The 17,369-nt window shown below is 56.1% G+C and overlaps 3 protein-coding genes across 12 annotated transcripts in view; 1 reads left to right on the top strand and 2 right to left on the bottom strand.

The window, feature by feature from the left end:
• The first annotated feature begins 79 nt into the window (after positions 1–79).
• On the top strand, positions 80–7,031 carry SLC35B2 (solute carrier family 35 member B2). Its single transcript, XM_037405997.1, has 4 exons — positions 80–142; positions 2,952–3,145; positions 3,447–3,607; positions 4,892–7,031. Exons 2-4 carry the CDS (start codon positions 2,989–2,991, stop codon positions 5,828–5,830), a joined length of 1,257 nt encoding a protein of 418 aa, XP_037261894.1. The 5' UTR covers positions 80–142; positions 2,952–2,988; the 3' UTR covers positions 5,831–7,031.
• Positions 7,032–8,953: 1,922 nt separating this feature from the next.
• Positions 8,954–15,007, bottom strand: HSP90AB1 (heat shock protein 90 alpha family class B member 1). 2 transcript variants are annotated; one of them, XR_005107080.1, is made up of 12 exons: positions 14,674–14,859; positions 14,295–14,501; positions 13,853–14,012; positions 13,515–13,648; positions 12,727–13,035; positions 12,119–12,284; positions 11,752–11,942; positions 11,384–11,531; positions 10,832–11,100; positions 10,620–10,726; positions 10,064–10,397; positions 8,954–9,523 (listed from the first exon to the last, which is right to left on the bottom strand). XR_005107080.1 is itself a non-coding variant. In XM_037405996.1 (12 exons), the coding sequence occupies exons 2-12, from the start codon at positions 14,818–14,820 to the stop codon at positions 9,414–9,416; spliced, it is 2,175 nt and encodes a 724-aa protein (XP_037261893.1). In that variant the 5' UTR covers positions 14,867–15,007; the 3' UTR covers positions 8,954–9,413. The 2 variants fall into 2 exon arrangements, 1 of the variants encoding a protein (XP_037261893.1); XM_037405996.1 differs by lacking the exon at positions 10,620–10,726 and adding an exon at positions 14,867–15,007 and having other exon boundaries at positions 14,674–14,820.
• Positions 15,008–16,074: 1,067 nt separating this feature from the next.
• SLC29A1 (solute carrier family 29 member 1 (Augustine blood group)) overlaps positions 16,075–17,369 on the bottom strand; it is a 28,360-nt gene continuing 27,065 nt past the window's right edge. For all 9 annotated transcript variants that reach the window (XM_037405991.1, XM_037405993.1, XM_037405990.1 and 6 more), the window contains one exon: positions 16,075–17,112. In XM_037405991.1, the coding sequence (XP_037261888.1) occupies positions 17,001–17,112 (112 nt within the window). In that variant the 3' untranslated portion in view covers positions 16,075–17,000. The remainder of the gene's footprint in view (positions 17,113–17,369) is intronic.

Raw genomic sequence — 17,369 nt, 5'->3', positions numbered from 1 at the left:
AGGCGGGCGCGGGAGCCGCGGCCCCTCCGGAGCGGCAGGGGGCGCTGTGGGGCGCCGCTGCGCGCCCGCCGGGCGGGGGTTCCGCCGCCGGGAGCGGAGCTGAGGGGAGCCGGCCGGGACCGGGGCCGGGGCCGGGCCGCAGGTGAGCCGTGAGGCCGGGGTGGGCGCGGAGGGTGGGTGGTGAGGCCGGGGTGGGCGCCCGGCCGCGGGCGGCAGCCGTCCCGCTCCGTTGGGGTGGGCGAGGGCCGCCGCCGCGTTGCCGGCCCCGTTATCGTGGACGTGGCCGCCAGGCGGAGACCGGCCCCGGAGCTCCGCTCGCCCCGCACTCGGCCGCGCGCTGCCTCTCCCCGTGCCTGGGCCCCGTCCGGAGCCTCAGGGCAGAAAGGCCCTGGCGCGGGAAGGGGGCTTCCCGCACGCCTCTTCCCGGCCCGGGGACCCCCCGGGGCCCGCCGGGCCCTGACCCGGCCGGGGGTGCCCCTGCGGCGGGCCGGCGGGGAGCCCGGCGCCCGGCTGCCGCTGCTGGCAGCCCCTGGGCAGAGGCGGCCGCTTGTCCCTGCGACCCGGCTTTGCAGCGGCTGCGGGGCAGGGGGGCGCAGGATCCCGGGCCGTTAGTGGGAGGCATGGCCTTCCAGGCTCCAGGCTTGCGTTTGGCCTCAGCCCTTCGAGGTGCTAGAGATGCGCTCGAGAGGAGCAGGGCTGTGGGCAGGGGTTTTTTTTCAGGCCTGTGGCCCAGGACCCAAATTTTGCATCACAGGCAGAGGGCTGTGGCCCAGCTCTGCTCTAAAGCGGTGCGTTTGAGAGCGGCCTCTCCTGTGCCAAGGGGAACAGTAGCCGAGTCTGTTGTCTCAGCTCCCTGGCTGTTCCGCAGGCCCCAGACTAAGGCTCCTTTCATGTCTCAGCCTGTCGCCTGCTTGCCCGGCGTGGCCCCCCCTATTTCTACCTGTAACACTGGCATCCCTGTTCCTTTCCAGCCTCAGCGGGGAGGGCAGGGCCTGCTGCACTGAGTCAGCTCTCGGGGCCTGGGAGCTGCTAGCGCAGGCATAGAGAGAGCCATTGTCCCTCCGTAGCCTCTTCGTGGTTGCTGTGGGAGAGCAGAGCTGGTCCTCCTCCCGTGGCAGCAGAGGGGACCAGCAGGGTAACAGCAGGCGCAGTCATGCTGAACGGAGCCGGCTGGCTTTCGGTCTCTGTCAAGTTGAAGGGAGACGTGGCCTGTGAGTGTAGCAACCGACCCTGCCAAAAAATATCCCAACTTCTGCAAAAGTGGACGGTATTTCTGCGCCATCTTCCCAGCAGGAGGGCTGCTGCAATCAGCCACGGTTACTTAATACGGGCAAACCCAGGAGGATATGGGCAGCTTCAGCCCCAGGTGCCTGGACCAAGCCCTTTTCTTGCATCCCGCAGCACCCATACATGCGATGATGCCCCTGGAGCAGGAATGACAGTGTTGGAGGTGTCAAACTGTCTTCTATGGGGAGAGCAGGGGGGAATAGGAAGCAGGCACAGAAACCCATCCCCAGCTGTTTGCATCTCTCCCTGGGCTGGGAATTTCTGGGTTCTTTAAGTCACAGAAGGGAGATTTCAGGGTGAAACACAGCTTCAGCTTAGGTCAGGATGTTGGACTCTGGGGGACTGGCTGCAACAACTGCAGATATGAAAAGCCCCTGAGGCCTTTCCCAAGGGGACAAGAGGGTGGGGAAAGCTTGTTCATGAAACGGAAGGGGACTTCCTTGCCTTTAAAGCTCTGAGTTTGTAAGTCTCTGAGTTTCATGTGAGGGCTACCAGAGGTCACAGCTATTATTATATTGGGGCCAGGTACACCCCTAAAAAGGGTCTAAATTCCTTTGACCTTGTTTTTTGGGGAGGGGGTATTAATACCTTGGGGCATGTTTATATAGCCAGCCCCACAGCACCCTCACCTGGCTCCCAAGGCAATTGGGAGGCTTTTGCTATTTGGGAAATGAGCAGGGATGGAGCATGGACCAAGAAAACCGCCCAACCTCATGCAGGAAGCCACAGCTTGCTGTGTGAGGGGAGCGTGCAGGTGGCCTTGGGTATAGGAAGTTCTTGCCCGCTTGCCCATCCTGTTGTGTACCTGTACTCTTGTTCTTTGCGTGGCCCCTGAACATCACAGGTTTGCCTCTGTGAGGGAGGGGATGGTGGAGGGAATAACTCTTCCAGGGATTATTAAAATTGTTTTAAAGATGACTAGGCCACCACTTAGGGCTATAGCTGAAGAACATCAACTATACCTTGTCAGATAGTCCTAGTAAAATCCCAACCAGCCAGCTGGTAGGAAAGTTCCTTCCTAACCTTGCTCTCTGGCTGTGTATTGCCAAGCGGCTGAGCCCTGGTAATTTCCTGTGAGCTGTGAGGAACGCCTCGGCATGCTCCCTTCCAGAGCTGCATGGGGAGGTGGGGAGCTGGCAGCCTGAGCACTCCCTGGCTCTCCTCCACTCACCTGGTGCAGCCAGAGGGGGAAGCTCTGAACTGTTTGCTCTCAGAGGAAGGCCTTTCTGGCCACAGGCGTGAAATATGAGCTGCCAGGTAGAAGTCACTTTTTCCATTCGGTGACCTTTTCCACTCGGGAACTGTGCTAAAGTTTAACTTAAAAAGGTGAGATGTGAGGTGCTGCTTGCATTTGGAGTGAGGGCATTGTCAAAACCAGGTGGTTACAACAGTGTTCAACTGGGAACGCAAGTTTCTAAGTCCACGTGTACCTAAGCCAGAACAAACACCCTTAACAGAAGCAAACATAAATGTCTGGCATGTGCTTTTCCAACTCCAGAGGGCTTTCCATGCTCCACGTACTGCCACCATCACTGTTGTCACTGGGGTAGGATCTGGGTGCTGCCTGCTGCTGGGGAGCAGGCCAGGCAGCAGGTGGTGCAGGCATGTGGAGCAGAGGTGGCTGTGTACCAGTAGCCCACCACCAGCCTCTTCTCTCTCTGCAGATTTTGCCCTCCCCTCGTGCATGCTTCTCCCCCTACGATGGCTACTGGTGAAGAGATACCCCCTGCCCTGCAGGACTCGTGGGGGGACTTCTGGCTCTTCCGTTTCTTTGTTAATGCTGCTGGCTATGCAAGTATTGTGGTGCCGGGATTCCTCCTCATCCAGTACTTCAAGAGAAGGAATTACCTGGAGACAGGTAAGGGCAGGAAGGCCTTCCACATCAGACCTCCCTCTGAGCTCTCCACACCCCCTCAGTCAACCCTGTTCAGCACTGGCAGGTTGTTTCCCCAGCCTGCTCTGTCAGACCAGGCTTGAGCCATTGGCAGAGCTGTATCCTAGAGCTGTGTAGGTGCTACCTTGAAACAAATTTTTCCAAGGCCCCTGCATGAGTAGATGTGGAGGCTAGCAGGGAAGACGGCTTCAGCTCTCAAGCTGGTGTAGCTTGTGGTGCCCAGGCTGTGGTTAATTCTGTCTTTGTGTTCTCTTACCCCATACAGGCAGAGGCATTTGCTTCCCTGTCATCAAATCATGTGTGTTCGGCTCTGAGGTGAAGTCTGTACACCAGGAAGACGGCTCCCTACCACCTCGAGCAGAGCCCACAGAGTCCTCTACAGCCCGACAGGTCTTCAAGCTGCTCTGTTGTGCTGCTGGTCTACAGGTAGGGGCCCTGTGCCTGTGTGTGTGGCTTTCCCACTCTGGGAGGAGGAGGCGGGCAGTCGGTTTGTGGCCATCACTTCTTTGAAGGTCAAGGATGCAGTGCTGTCCTTCATCAGGGCAGGGTTAGAGGCTGGCACACAGCTTCTCAACCAGGATAGTCCACCAGAGCTGCTGTGTCACCTTTAAGGGTTCTGAAGGTCCATTTAGCTGGTCATCTGGGTTGAGACCTCCTGTCCATCTGATCGCAGTCCTCTGCAGCCACGGAGGGGGAAAACTCTGTGATTCAGCAGATTGTTAGGGCTGCTCTTGTTCTGGCCCTCATGTTAGAGCAGCAGATAGTTTGAACCCTCTTATATCCCACACTTTCCTCTGTGTTACCTTCTGGGGCTGATGCGTCCTGCCTTGATGGATTGGATTTGAATACTGGAGAGAAATACTGAATTCAGCTACAGATAAACAGTAATTTTTATTCTTCATTTCCCCAAGTCTCAGCTACAACCTGAGCATCATTAGGAGGGGCAGCTTTTTGGGGTCTGAGATTAAAAATAGAAATGTGGGCATTATGATACAAAAACACACACATCCCACAGCCAGCAGAAGACACCAACTCTCTGGCTTGCTATCCCAGCCCTTTCAGGCTTGCTGCGGGTCACCAACAAGTCCTTCCACCTCTCTGCCTCAGTTTCTCAGGAGGGAATGTGTGGTGAGAGGATGTCTGTGTTAATTCTGTAATTCTGTGAGGGATTTGGTACTGTTGCACCAGAAGTAGTTGCAGTGACAGCCAGAACAGTGATCATTCCTGGAAGATAATTGAATCTGATGGGTTTGAAACTAGAATTGATTTGGATGGAAGAACTGGGCCCAGGGAGCTGGAAGTGAAAACCAATGCAGAGGCCACTGGGAAAACTGCCAGGACCTGCCGCAGCGAGCTGGCACCAAAACTGCAGCTGTGCATTGGTAACGTTCCCCAATTCTGTCAGTCTGGTTCAACAGGCAACTTAATGCGTAACTGCTTGCTACACCAGGATGTTTGCTTTGCGGGCTACTCTCCCCTTGAAGAGCCTGTAAACTGAGCCTGGTTTGCTTGATCCTGGTTGTAACCACATGGGACAGTGTGTTCCCTCAGGTGGGTGGCCCCATCTCCCAGGGTCTCAGGGAAGCATTGCTGTGCAGAGGATGACGCAGCGCTGGGGCAAGCAAGGATCTCCTGGGGTCTGTTCTTCCCCTGGTTGCTTGCAGTGGCCATTGTGGGTCCTGACTTTCCTGTGCTCCTCCCGCTTCACAGGCCTCCTACCTCACATGGGGCGTCCTCCAGGAGCGTGTGATGACAAGAACATACGGTGCCACCGAAACAGACCCTGGTGAGAAGTTCAAGGACTCCCAGTTCTTGGTGTTCATGAACCGCATCCTGGCCTTCACAGTGGCTGGTCTGTACTGCGCCCTGACCAAGCAGCCGCGCCACGGGGCTCCTATGTACAAATACTCCTTTGCCTCCCTCTCCAACATCCTCAGCAGCTGGTGCCAGTATGAGGCACTCAAATACATCAGCTTCCCCACCCAAGTGCTAGCCAAGGCCTCTAAAGTGATCCCAGTGATGATGATGGGCAAACTGGTGTCACGCAAAAGTTATGAGTACTGGGAATACCTAACTGCTGCCCTCATCTCCGTGGGGGTCAGCATGTTCCTGCTCTCCAGTGCTCCCAACAGGCACGCATCTACTGTCACCACGTTCTCGGGCATAGTCCTCCTGGCTGGCTACATAATCTTTGACAGCTTCACCTCCAACTGGCAGGATGCCCTCTTCACCTATAAGATGTCTCCTGTGCAGATGATGTTTGGCGTCAATGTCTTCTCTTGCCTTTTCACGGTGGGCTCACTCTTGGAGCAGGGTGCCTTGCTGGAGTCGGTACGCTTCATGGCCCGCCACTCAGAGTTCACGGCCCATGCCGTGCTGCTCTCTGTGTGCTCTGCCTGTGGCCAACTCTTCATCTTCTACACCATCAACCAGTTCGGGGCAGCCGTCTTCACCATCATCATGACACTCCGCCAGGCCTTCGCCATCCTCCTTTCCTGCCTCATCTACGGGCACACTGTCACTGTCGTGGGTGGGCTGGGCGTAGCTGTTGTCTTCATGGCCCTCTTCCTCCGCGTCTATGCCCGCAGCCGCATGAAGAAGCGCAGTAAGAAGCTCCCACCAGGCGAGACCCCCGTACAAAAGGTCTAAGGAGCTGGGACCATGGCATTTAAGCTGTGCCTGCTGTCCTGCCTCCACGTGGGGGTACTTGCTTGATTTCTCAGAACCCGCTGAAGAGCAGGGTGGGGTATGGGTAGGCTGGACCAGTGACTCACCTGCTTTTCCTGGGGAAGGGGCTGGAACAAGCCCATGGAATGCTCTGGGCTGCCACAGCTCCAAACCTTTCCATTTGCCTTAATAGGTCAAAGACTTCTAGCCAAGGCATGGGCCTGGGGGCAAACCAGCATGGGTGGGTCTGCTGGTACTCCTGCCCCACCTCTGCCCCGTGGCTTCTCTCCAAAGTCACTGATGAACAGGGGAGCTCTTTTCCCTGGCACTGTCTTGCCTCTGTCACTACTACAGAGCTCAGGAGGAGGAAGGTGCAAGCAAAACACTAGCTTTCTTTTTGAAACACCTCCATGTGAGGCAAGTCCCAAGCTGAGCCTGTCCCAAGAAGGGGGGAGCCCTCAGCACCCCTCCTAGGAGGTGCTCCAGGTAAGACAGGCACAGCTAAGGGAAGGACTCCCAGCTCATCCTACCCCAGACCTGGTATCTGCTCCAGGAGGGCACTCTGCAGTGAAAGCATCCCTGTTTGGTTTTATCAGTTCATTGCCCCTGCTCTGAGACACTTTGTTCCCTTTGGCCCAGGCTGATTTTTATGCAGACTGAGACTAGCTGTTACAGTTCCCAGTGCTTGCTGAGTTGTCCTAGCTTTTTGGTTACATCTGCTGCTGTTACAGGCCAAAGGCTGCACTGCCCAAAAGCCAGCATCACCTTGGGGTGTTTCAGTGCCATTTCATCAGGTTTCTGGACTTTGCAGTTGCCATTCAGAGAAGCACAAATAGCCCCTCTTCTTCCTGCTAACTGGAGGCTTTGGCCCAGGCTTTCCCGGGGTCTGGCCAGAGCCCCACTGTGTCTGAAGGGTCAAGAGGAGAGATGGGGCAGAGCCCGCTTGCGGTGCCTTGTTCCTGCTCCACAGGCAGCAGGGGATGGAGCGAGTGGGCATCTGCTCTCCGGGCAGTAGGGGATGGAGCAGTGAAATCTGCTTTTCCCTGGGAGCCTGGGTTTTACTGGCCAACTCTTTTCTCAACACAACCTGACAGAAGCCAGGAGGTTTTGGTACTTTTAAAAGGCAACTTTTTTCTCTTTTTATTTTATTAAATTAAAAATATGCTGCACATATTGCCCTGGAGGTAAATGTTCTTTTAATATTTTTTCCATGTACCTGGAAGGAGGGGAGAAACTTCCTAACCCTTCATCTGTCCCTAGTCTCTCTGGGACAGCAAAACTGTTTTTCCTTTCCACACAGGTGCCTTTGCCCAGGTAGGTATTGGGCAGGGTTGGACCCAAAGCTACAAGGCCTGATGCAAGATCCTTGCACACATGACTGGGGAGCACTGCCAGGTTTGGACTACTGCTTGTGCTGGTGGGCAGGTAGAAGAGCTGTTAGCCTGATTCTGGTTTGGTTCCTGCATTCCCTGCATCATGCAGCTGGGGCAGCCTCAGCAGGTACAGCTGCAGCCTGTGTACTAGAGATGGTACAGAGGCTTCCTGAACACTTGCCTGTCAGGGGCGCCAGTGCTGCAGCAAGGCTTTGGAGGAGCCCATCCTTTATGGGGTGCATGTGTACCACCACAAGTTCCACAGGCCCCACACTGGAGCCAGGGAGGCTTGACTGGGGTGGTTACATTCTACTGGTACATATGGGAGGCCTGGTAAAAAAACCTTGACTGTAGGCCTATGTGATCGAATAGTGGTGAGGTCTGTGGTCAGAGATGGGCCCTTGGCCTAACAGAGCTAGAGAAAAGGGAGACTGGTGAGGGCTGCAGAAGAAACAGAGGAGGAGACTAGGGACAAGAGCTGCTTATCACGGTGCAGTTAGCCGAGCCAGCAGGGATAACAGCTGGTGCTGAACACAGGCCAGGCTTCAGAGCTGTTAGCTCTCCAGCAGTTTTACCTATGCTCCTTTTCCTAGCTCTGCACTCTTGAAAGTGCCTGTGCAGTCTCATGGCCTTCCATCCTATCCTGCCTCTATAAATTCCCCAATATCTGCCCCTAGCACCTGCTGACAGACTGATGTTGGAATAGATTTTTTTCCCCCCTCTTTGGTCAGAAAGAAAATAGGTTGACTACCAGGCTGGGAATGGGATACCTTTTCTACTAGATTTAAAGAAAAAATGAGAAAAAACCCAACCCCAAAACATTAAGTTAAAAAGTAGTGACTACCAATTTGGCAAAGCATTCCTACAGAGAGAAAAATCTTAACATTTAAACATGTTTCTGTCCTGTCCCAGGGAAAGAAAAGCACCCTGAAGGCATTTGCTAGCTCAGCTGCAGCACTGCTCTAGCAGCCTGCACCCAAACAGCTGCCACAGCAGCAACACGGTGCCCCACAGTGCCTTGGTGGGCAGCGAGGGACTCCAGCAGGTTCTGCCTCCTCCCCACCCCATTGAAGATGGATGCTGACAAAAGCCCGCTCTTATTTTGTGCCCATCATTGCTGGCAAGACAGACCTTTATTTTCCCTGACAAAGCCCAGGGAGCCATTGTGGCTAAGGCTGACAAACCTTGCTTGTGGGGCACGAGCTTAGCGAGGGGCACATTAATCAGAGGTGATGCCCCAGGCTTCATCACCTGCAACAGGCAAAAGCCAGGAGGTGGCCAGATACTGCCAGCCCCCCCAGGGCTGCAGAAGCCCAAAAGGGGCAGGCTGGAGATGGGAGGAAAGAAGGAGTCTAGAGCATGGAACCTTTTGGCCTAAGAGCAGCCCCCTGGCTCTGCCCTGCAGTGGAACAGGCAGACAGCTCCTGCACCCAGAGACACGCAGCTCAGACCAGCCAGCAGCAGTGCAGGCTCAGGTCCTGGCACAGCTGGAAAGGTCTGTCCCTGGGCTGTGGGGTATGCAGTGCCCTGGGGGTGAACTACTGCACACTGGAGATGACCCCGCTTGCACAGCAGGTCACCTGTTTTTCCTACCCACTTTGCGGTACCTGGGCAGGGAAGGGGTAAAGAGCACCTGAAACAGAGCTCTGAAAAAACAGTTAGGGTAGGGGAGAGACAAGAGTCACAGGCTGAGACCCTTTCATCTGTATGAAACACAAGGGATCCCACCACATAAACCACATTTCTTTGACACTTTTAATTCCAGTAGAACAAAATAGAAAAATGATCCAACAAAAAAATAACCAAACATCCTGCCCTGGATGTTCAGGGAGGCAGCAGCTCAGAGAAAGGGCTCTTCCACCCCAGTGGAAGAAGGGCAGTGTTTGATGCCTACTGGGAAAGCGGGAGACCTCATGGCAGGGGAGAGGGGGGAAGCCTGATGCCTCCTCACCTCCACTCCCCATCAACTGTTCCTACAGAAGCAGAAAGACACAGAACAGACAGGCCTCAGGCCGCCTGTATCACTACTGACAAACAGGCATTCATGCCCTCCTGCACCCTGCCAAAAACAACCTCAAAAGAACAGACACCACCAAGGGGTCAGTAGCAACTGGTGGGAGCAGACCCCCTTTCTAAGCAGACATGATACAGGGCAGAGGCCTGGCAGGTGAGGAAAGAGGCTTCCTCCTACTTCAGTCTACCTCTTCCATGTGGGATACATCTTCATCTCGCTCCAGTGGGGGAATTTCATCAGAAACTGCTGCACTGGGGTCCTCTGCAGTCACCTCATCTTCATCAATGCCTAGGAGAGGGAGGAAAGGAAGAGATGAGGCCTCCAAGAAACACCTGATCCCAGAGGTACAGCCTCTCCCAAAGGCTCCTGCCCACGGCCTAAGGCACAGGGCTATTAGCATCCAGTAGTCAGGCCAAGCCACAGCACCTCCCGATTTACATTTTTAGCTAAATAGCCAATTTGGAGAAAAAAGCTGGATGCAAGCACAAGCTGTTTCACCAGATGGGCCACATCACCCATAAAAGACTTTTGACATTCACTCTGAAGAAATAAAGCACCTCAGCTTGTTATGGGAGCAGCCGGTGGTGGCTTCTGGCCTTATGAAGGACAGGACAGGCCACTCAAGAGCCCTGAGCCCTCCCAAAGTACCTTGGCTCCAGGTTTCCACCTGCCCATAGCCACTTCATGTACACAGCCAGCCCTGCACATCACACCAGCATGGCTCACTTACTGGCCTCTACTCTGCCCCAAGACAGTTACAAAGGAGCCTGACCAGCTAACCTGCTTTCAGGAGCTGCTCCAGGACTGAGCAGTTGCATGGACACCTACCAAGCCCCAGTTTGATCATCCTGTAGATACGGTTGGAGTGGGTCTGGGGATCTTCCAGGGAGAAACCAGAGGACAAGAGAGCAGTCTCGAAGAGTAACACCACCAGATCTTTGACAGCTTTGTCATTCTTGTCAACATCAGCCTTCTGACGGAGGGTTTCCACGATTGGGTGGTCAGGGTTGATCTCCAGGTGCTTCTTGGCCATCATATAGCCCATGGTAGAGCTGTCCCGCAGTGCCTGAGCCTTCATGATGCGCTCCATGTTGGCTGTCCAACCATAGGTGCTTGTGACAATGCAGCAGGGAGATGAGACCAACCGGTTTGAGACAGTTACCTGCCAACATAGCCAAGAGTTAGCTGAGCAAGGTCCCCATACACCCTGGACTGGGCCCAGCCACAGCTCATATGATAGCCCAAGGTCTTTGCCCCAGATTCACCTGGGGACACCCCAAAGCAAGCAGAGATCCTCTCCAAGCAGCTCCAGGACCACTGCACAGACTAGTTTGGACAGCTCAGCCAGCACCTTCAGCACCCACTGCATGTTTCCCACACTTACCCTCTCCCATCAATGCATGTAATTGGGTCAGTGCCCCTCATCTGCAGCCTGGCTGCTTAGAACAAGATGGTGCATGCTGGGACCTCCAGTCTCCTTTAGCGGCTCCTCTGCAGGAGATGAGAGGCATGCATTGAGCTGGGGCCCTTGCTGGCATCACGGAGGATGCAGCCCTCCTCCCTCCAGCCCAGGGCTGAGCTCCCTGCCCATCTCACCTTCTCCACCTTCTTGTCCAGGATCTCCTTCATCAGTTTGCAGAGGATCTCGAACTTGGCCTTGCTCTCTTCCATCTTCTTTTTCTCCTCCTCATCCTCAGGCAGCTCCAGACCCTCTTTGGTGACCGATACCAGGATCTTGCCATCAAACTCCTTGAGCTGCTGCACGCAGTACTCATCAATAGGCTCCGTCATGTACACCACCTCAAAGCCACGCTTCCGCACACGTTCCACAAAGGCCGAGTTGGCAACCTGCTCCTTACTCTCCCCTGTGTTTGTAGGGGGTAGAAATGAGATGTCACCAAGATGTTAAAAGAGTTGGTTACAGCAGGACAAACAGCACCAGTCACTCAGAACCCCTAGCATAAACTGGCTGCAGCCGGGGCTCCAGGCCCAGTGGTCTTTCCCCAGCCCCCAGGGGCGAGCTGCGATTCAGCAGGGAGGGCCTGCTGAAGGCAGCACTACCAACCCAGAAAAATTTGCTTCAGGTTAGGGCTGGTAGGTAGGTGACCTGCCTCCACCTTAATAGGGCACAGAGGAGCTCCGGCTCACCTGTGATGTAGTAGATGCTCTTCTGAGTCTCCTTCATACGGGACACGTACTCTGAAAGCGAAGTCACCTCATCGCCTGACTGGGATGTGTGGTAACGCAGCAGCTCTGAAAGGCGCTTTCGGTTGGTTGAGTCCTCATGGATGCCCAGCTGGGGGCAGAAGAGATGCATGAAGCCTCCAGGATGGGACTTGCATGTACTCTGCCACCCCTGAGGCACAAATATCACTGCCCACCCTCGATCATTTGAGTGCTGGGCCTAAGGCAGCCAGAGGGGCTGGCTGCCCACAAAGGCCCTCTGGGGTACTCGCAAGACCACCTCAATCTTAACACCCATGCAGAAAAGACATGGCACAGTGTGCCCAGCTCACCTTCAGATTCTTAGAAAAGGCCTCATAAAACTTTTTGTAGTTCTCTTTGTCCTCTGCCAGCTCAGAGAAAAGCTCCAAGCATTTCTTCACAATGTTTTTGCGGATCACCTTTAGGATCTTGCTCTGCTGGAGCATCTCGCGAGATATGTTTAGAGGCAGGTCCTCTGAGTCCACAACACCCCGGATGAAGTCTGAGTAGGAGAAATGAAAACAGGAGTCAGGTTAAGAGCTCTGAGCTTCATCACATGAGGAAAAGTGCCAAGACCCACACCAGCTAGTGCCTCATCCAGACACTGTACTGGGAGTGGTACCACAGGCTGTGGGGGTCCCAGCTCTGCACTGGGAGGCTGAGGCAGGGGACTCTTACTTAGGTACTCGGGGATGAGCTCGTCACAGTTGTCCATGATGAATACACGCCTCACATACAGCTTAATGTTATTTTTCTTCTTCTTGTTCTCAAAGAGGTCAAAAGGGGCACGGCGTGGGATGAAGAGTAGGGCCCTGAACTCCAGCTGCCCTTCCACAGAAAAGTGCTGCAGAGCCAGGAAGGAAAAACAGCTGCTGGGGTGGCTTCCCTTCTACCCCTTTCCCCAGGACCTGCTGTGGGCAGGCTGGACTGTCATTCCTCAGCCCTGGGGCTAGCAGGGGGGCACAGCAGGGTCTCTAGCATCCAAGCAGCCTGCATTGCCCCCTCCTCAGCCCCACTGCCCCCTACATGCCAGGGGTCTCCAGCATCTGGCAGGCCTGAACGGAGGAGTCATGCTTCTCTGAAGCCCAGCATCCTCCCGGGTCCTGCTTTTAAGCTGGTACTGCCCATGCCTCCACCCACATGGGAGTCACAGTGCAGGCTGAGCCACCACCAAGTGGCCCGGGAACCCTCAATGCCCCTGAGGTACAACCATGTGGTGGCTCTAGGTACAGCCTGGTAAGGGGCCCTCTGCCTCTCCTGGGAAGCCAGAGTGGCCCAGCACCCACCTTGACAGCCAGGTGGTCCTCCCAGTCATTTGTGAGGCTTTTGTAGAACTCGCCATACTCCTCCTGGGTGATGTCATCAGGGTTGCGGGTCCAAATAGGCTTGGTCTTGTTCAGCTCCTCCTGGTCAATATATTTCTCCTTTATTTTCTTGGTCTTTTTCTTGCCCACATCTCCCTCCTCCTCATCAGAGCCCACATCCTCAATTTTGGGTTTCTCCTCATGTTTAGATGCTGACTCTTCCTCTTCCTTCTCATCTTTCTCCTCCTCTGCCTCATCATCACTGATCTCTTTCTCACGCTCCTTCTCCAGCTGTGGAGAAAGGGACAAACAAGTACGGTTTAGCCCCAAGCAACTATGACCAGGAATCCTTTTGCTGCAGATGAGAAATGACAGTCCTCAAAAGCCCACCAAACACAACATGTGGAACCAGGGCTTCTCCTGAAACCAGCCCTCAGAGTCCCTCCATAGCTCATGCAACCAAAAGCTGTGTCTGAGGAGACAGGGGCAGGAAACCCTCCTCCCTCCACAGGTAGTTTAGATGACCTCCAGCTGCACAGATCAAAGCCAAAAGCATGGCAGGGTACCCATCACCTTCACCTCCAGTAAGACCCCAGCCTCAAAACACCTCTGGCCATAGAAGCTAGGAACACCACTGCTCAATAGCCAGCAGCCAGGAACTATGGATGGGAACGGAAGAGACTGTACTCTGTTCCTCTGGGCTCCTGTTTCCAACACCACCCACCCCTGCCTCCAGCTTTCCAGTCCCCACAGTCCCTCCCTTAACGCACATAGAGCGTGATGGGGTAGCCAATGAACTGGGAGTGCTTCTTCACCACTTCTTTGACACGCCGTTCCTCCAAGTACTCTGTCTGGTCCTCTTTCAAATACAGGATCACTTTGGTGCCCCGTCCAATAGGCTCACCTACAGTGTGGTAAAAAACCAGTGTTTCAGGGCATAGTGTTAAAAGGGCAGAGAGCAAGTGAGACCAGCTCCTCAAGGCTAAACACTACTTAACACCTAACAATAACAGGCATGACTGACAACACATCACAGATCTAGGGAGCACCAGGAAAAAAGGGGTGCTTCTAGCAAACAAATACACTTGGGGTTTTGTACAATACATACCGTGGTCAGTTCGGACAGTGAAGGAGCCCCCAGCTGATGACTCCCAAGCATACTGCTCATCATCATTGTGTTTGGTAATGACAATCACCTTTTCGGCCACTAGATAAGCAGAATAGAAACCCACACCAAACTGCCCGATCATGGAGATGTCTGCACCAGCCTACGAAAGCAGAGAAAGACTGACAGATCACTGAAGAGACAGAAGATGTCTGCAACTGATCCACAGCAGCAAAGAACTGGGTCAACATGTAAAGAAAAAGAGGCATGTGCCTACAAGCAGCCAGCCCTACCCTCAGCTCCTCCCTGCTGCTGGAAAAGGGGGGAAGCGCACTTGGGTAGGCCAACAGCTCCCACAGCACAGAAGACAGCAGGGCTGGGTTATAACCCAGTGAAAGCCTAAGGCCCAGGCCGTAGGGACCCCATGCAGCCAAAGGTAACCCACCTGCAGGGCTTCCATGAAGGCTTTGGTACCGGATTTGGCAATAGTGCCCAGGTTGTTGATGAGGTCTGCTTTTGTCATCCCAATGCCAGTGTCCACCAGGGTGAGCGTGCGGTCCCGGGGGTTGGGGACTATGTCAATCTTGAGGTCCTTACCACTGTCTAGCTTTGAGGGATCTGTCAGGCTCTCGTAGCGGATCTTATCCAGCGCCTAGGGAAAAAGGTGATGCTTGCCACAGCCTCCCTCCCCCAGCACATGCCTCGCTGGCTGCCTAGGCACCAGCCTCTCCCTGGGCACCCCCAGCAGGACATCACCCTCCCCCAGAGCCCCCCAGCAGAAGAGGGAGACCGCCTGCAAAGGGGCGAGGAAGGCCCAGGCTCACGTCAGAGGCGTTGGAGATGAGCTCCCGCAGAAAGATCTCCTTGTTGGAGTAGAACGTGTTGATGATGAGCGACATGAGCTGGGCGATCTCCGCCTGGAAGGCGAAGGTCTCTGCATCCTCCTCCTCATGCTGCACGGCCTCAGGCATCTGCAAGGCAAGCGGCGGCTGTCAGCGCCAGGAGCACCGCCCTCGCCTTCTCCCGCAGCAGCGACCAGCGGACGGGGGATGCCTCCCGCCGGCGGCCTTTTATAGGCACGGGGGGTGTGTGCGCGCACTGCCCACCGTCTCCTTCCGCCTTAAAACGGCCCTGCTTCCTGCCGCCCCGTCCCGCCCTCCGCCGCCCCCGTGAGCCGCCTCCCTACCGCCCTGCCCAGCCCGTCGGCCCTGCCCACAGCCTCTACGGGTCGGCCGCGCTGCCGTTCCGGGCCCCAGGCGGTGCGGCAGGGCGCCCTACAAGGCCCCGCAGCGTTACCGCTTAGCGGCGGCGGCCGCGGTGGAGGCGGCCGCGTAGGTGCCGGCCCGCACCTCCGCGGGGGACTATTTCCCGCGACGGGTGGCGGAGGAGCACCGTGGCGGGTGGGGAGCGGTGCCGATGAACTTCCAGAGGTTTCTACGGGGTTACGGGCGGTGCCTCGGCTGCTGCCGGCAGCAGGCTCCGGGCCTGGGCGGGGGGCTGCGCAGCCCCGGGGGCGCCGCTGTCTCAGCTCCGTCCCGCGGCTTCCCCGGGGCCCAGAGCCGTGTGGCTTTGCCGGCCTGAGGCTGGGCGCGGCCAGGGCCCTGAGCGTGAGCAGGGGCCGAGATGGGGAGGCGGGCTGTAGGGGTCGTGTCAGGGCCTGAGGGCAAAGCAGGCCCGTTTCCCCCCTGGGGAGCCGGCGTTACGCTGTGCCTCTGGAGTCTGAGGGCACTAAGGTGATGTCTCATCCTCCCCGTGGGGGCAGAGGCCGGGCTGGCCAAGGAAGCTGGGGGTAGGGTGGGGAGACCCCGGCCCCACAGCTTTTGGCTGGGGGTGCCGAGGGGGTGATGGAGAGTGATGTGGGGTGGAGGCCTGCTGGCAGGGCGGTATAGTCTGTCGGCCCCCCCAGGAGCAGGAGGCGGCATTCTGGCTGTTCCCAGGCATAAGGAAAGCTCCCAGGTGCATGTGCTGCAGGTTGCTGCACCCCCGAATGTGCATCCTCTCCTTATCAGAGGTGCTGGTGGTCCCTTGGCATACCCCAAGGGCAGCACCCCCCTCCCATGCTGCCAGGTCCCCGTAGTGGAGAACCACTGGCCCTACCTCTGCCAGGGGTGCCCTGGCCACTTCAGCGCCTGATGGGCTACAGGGGACCCAGGGAACGATGGTGCCTGCTCCCTTCAGCCCTTGCCCCTCCCCAGCGGTGATGGAGACACACACATACCCAAAGGGGCTTTTTGGTCTTTTTATAGAAAACGGCAACTGTATAGACACATTTACACAGTCAGGGGATGGGAAAGCCAAGGGAGAGGTCAGGCCTCCCCCCGCAGCACAGGTGGGCAGGGAAGGCAGCCTGGATGGGGAGGGCCTTGCCACCTCTCCTCTTGCAGCCCACAGTGGGACCTCCTGTTAAACAGCTGGGAGGCAGAAAGAAAAGAAAGGCAGAATCCCAAAATTAAAAAAAAAAAAAAGGAACAAAGGCGAGGAGAAGGTGTGGTGTGGAGACCCCCTCCTCCCTCAGCCTAGCCACAGTGTTGGCTCTTTATGTGGGTGGGACATGGATGTCTACGTTCCTGGGATACTGCTGGGAGCCTAGCCTGGGATATATACTGGGGATGTAAGCCTAGCAGAGAGTGGGGATGGGGAGGCTGGCTGGGGCTCTCCTCCCCATCTGCAAGTCTCAACAGCAGGGGAAGTGGTGTGGGATGTTTCCAGGCCCCCCTGGAAGAAGAGGAGAGGACAGCAAGTCCCTAGGTGCCTTGGGGACAAGGGCAATAGAGGGAATAACACTGGATACCAGCCTTCAACTCTTGTCAGAGAGGAGGCGGCTGAGAATGGCTTTTGGCCTTGAGCTGGGGAAATTATGCAGCGTGGGAGGCAGCTGGACCTCTGTGATATCCCAGGGGTCTTACACACACACAGAGCACGGGGAAGGAGAAGGCACGTAGGCCTGAAGGCATCACACAGCCGAGCATGGCAGGAGCCAGGCCAACCCCACAGGAGTGGAACCGTCCCTGGGTGTAACATCTGCCGTGGCAGTACGATTTGGCAGGGGCAGGCGTGAGGTGTTATCTCCCCACGGCACCAAGGTATCCAGGGCCTTGGAGGAGGATGCGGAGCCGTCTCTCGGTGTCCGTGCACCCTCCAGGTACCTCTGCTAGATGAGAATTCGGAACAGAAAGGAGACCGCAGCTCCTAGGGCCAAGCCCAGTGACAGAAAAAAGGCCATGATGGCTCCAGCTGTCTCCGCTTCATGAGCAAGCACTTTCCTAGGGGAGAAACAGGTGTCAGACCCATACTCGGGGATGTGTGCCCCAAGCCCTGCTGTGAGTTGAACAGAGAAATAGGAGGCCACAGAGGAGCCAGCAGCTGTTGGAGCAGCAAGACCAAATCCACCTTGGCTCCAAGACTCTGCCTCCACCTTATGGGCTCATAAAGACAGAGAAAGTGCATCAGGCAGGCTGCCCTGAAGCTGCCAGCACCAGGGATGCCCCACCTTGACTCCTGCCCCCATGCACTGCAGCCC

The sequence above is a fragment of the Falco rusticolus genome, chromosome 12 (genome assembly GCF_015220075.1).
Source record: "Falco rusticolus isolate bFalRus1 chromosome 12, bFalRus1.pri, whole genome shotgun sequence".
NCBI lineage: Eukaryota > Metazoa > Chordata > Aves > Falconiformes > Falconidae > Falco > Falco rusticolus.
The sequence above is the reverse complement of the archived record's forward strand: the minus strand, read 5'-3'. Positions and strand labels throughout refer to the sequence as shown.

Bases quoted from the DNA above. Each gene is read 5' to 3' on its own strand.
- SLC35B2 (XM_037405997.1), top strand. From the start codon at position 2,989: ATGGCTACTGGTGAAGAGATACCCCCTGCCCTGCAGGACTCGTGGGGG. The intron at 3,146-3,446 runs GTAAGGGCAGGA...TACCCCATACAG, and splicing joins AAGGAATTACCTGGAGACAG to GCAGAGGCATTTGCTTCCCT. The intron at 3,608-4,891 runs GTAGGGGCCCTG...CCCGCTTCACAG, and splicing joins GTTGTGCTGCTGGTCTACAG to GCCTCCTACCTCACATGGGG.
- HSP90AB1 (XM_037405996.1), bottom strand. From the start codon at position 14,820: ATGCCTGAGGCCGTGCAGCATGAGGAGGAGGATGCAGAGACCTTCGCC. The intron at 14,502-14,673 runs GTGAGCCTGGGC...CTTTTTCCCTAG, and splicing joins TCATCTCCAACGCCTCTGAC to GCGCTGGATAAGATCCGCTA. The intron at 14,013-14,294 runs GTGGGTTACCTT...CTGCTTTCGTAG, and splicing joins CCTTCATGGAAGCCCTGCAG to GCTGGTGCAGACATCTCCAT.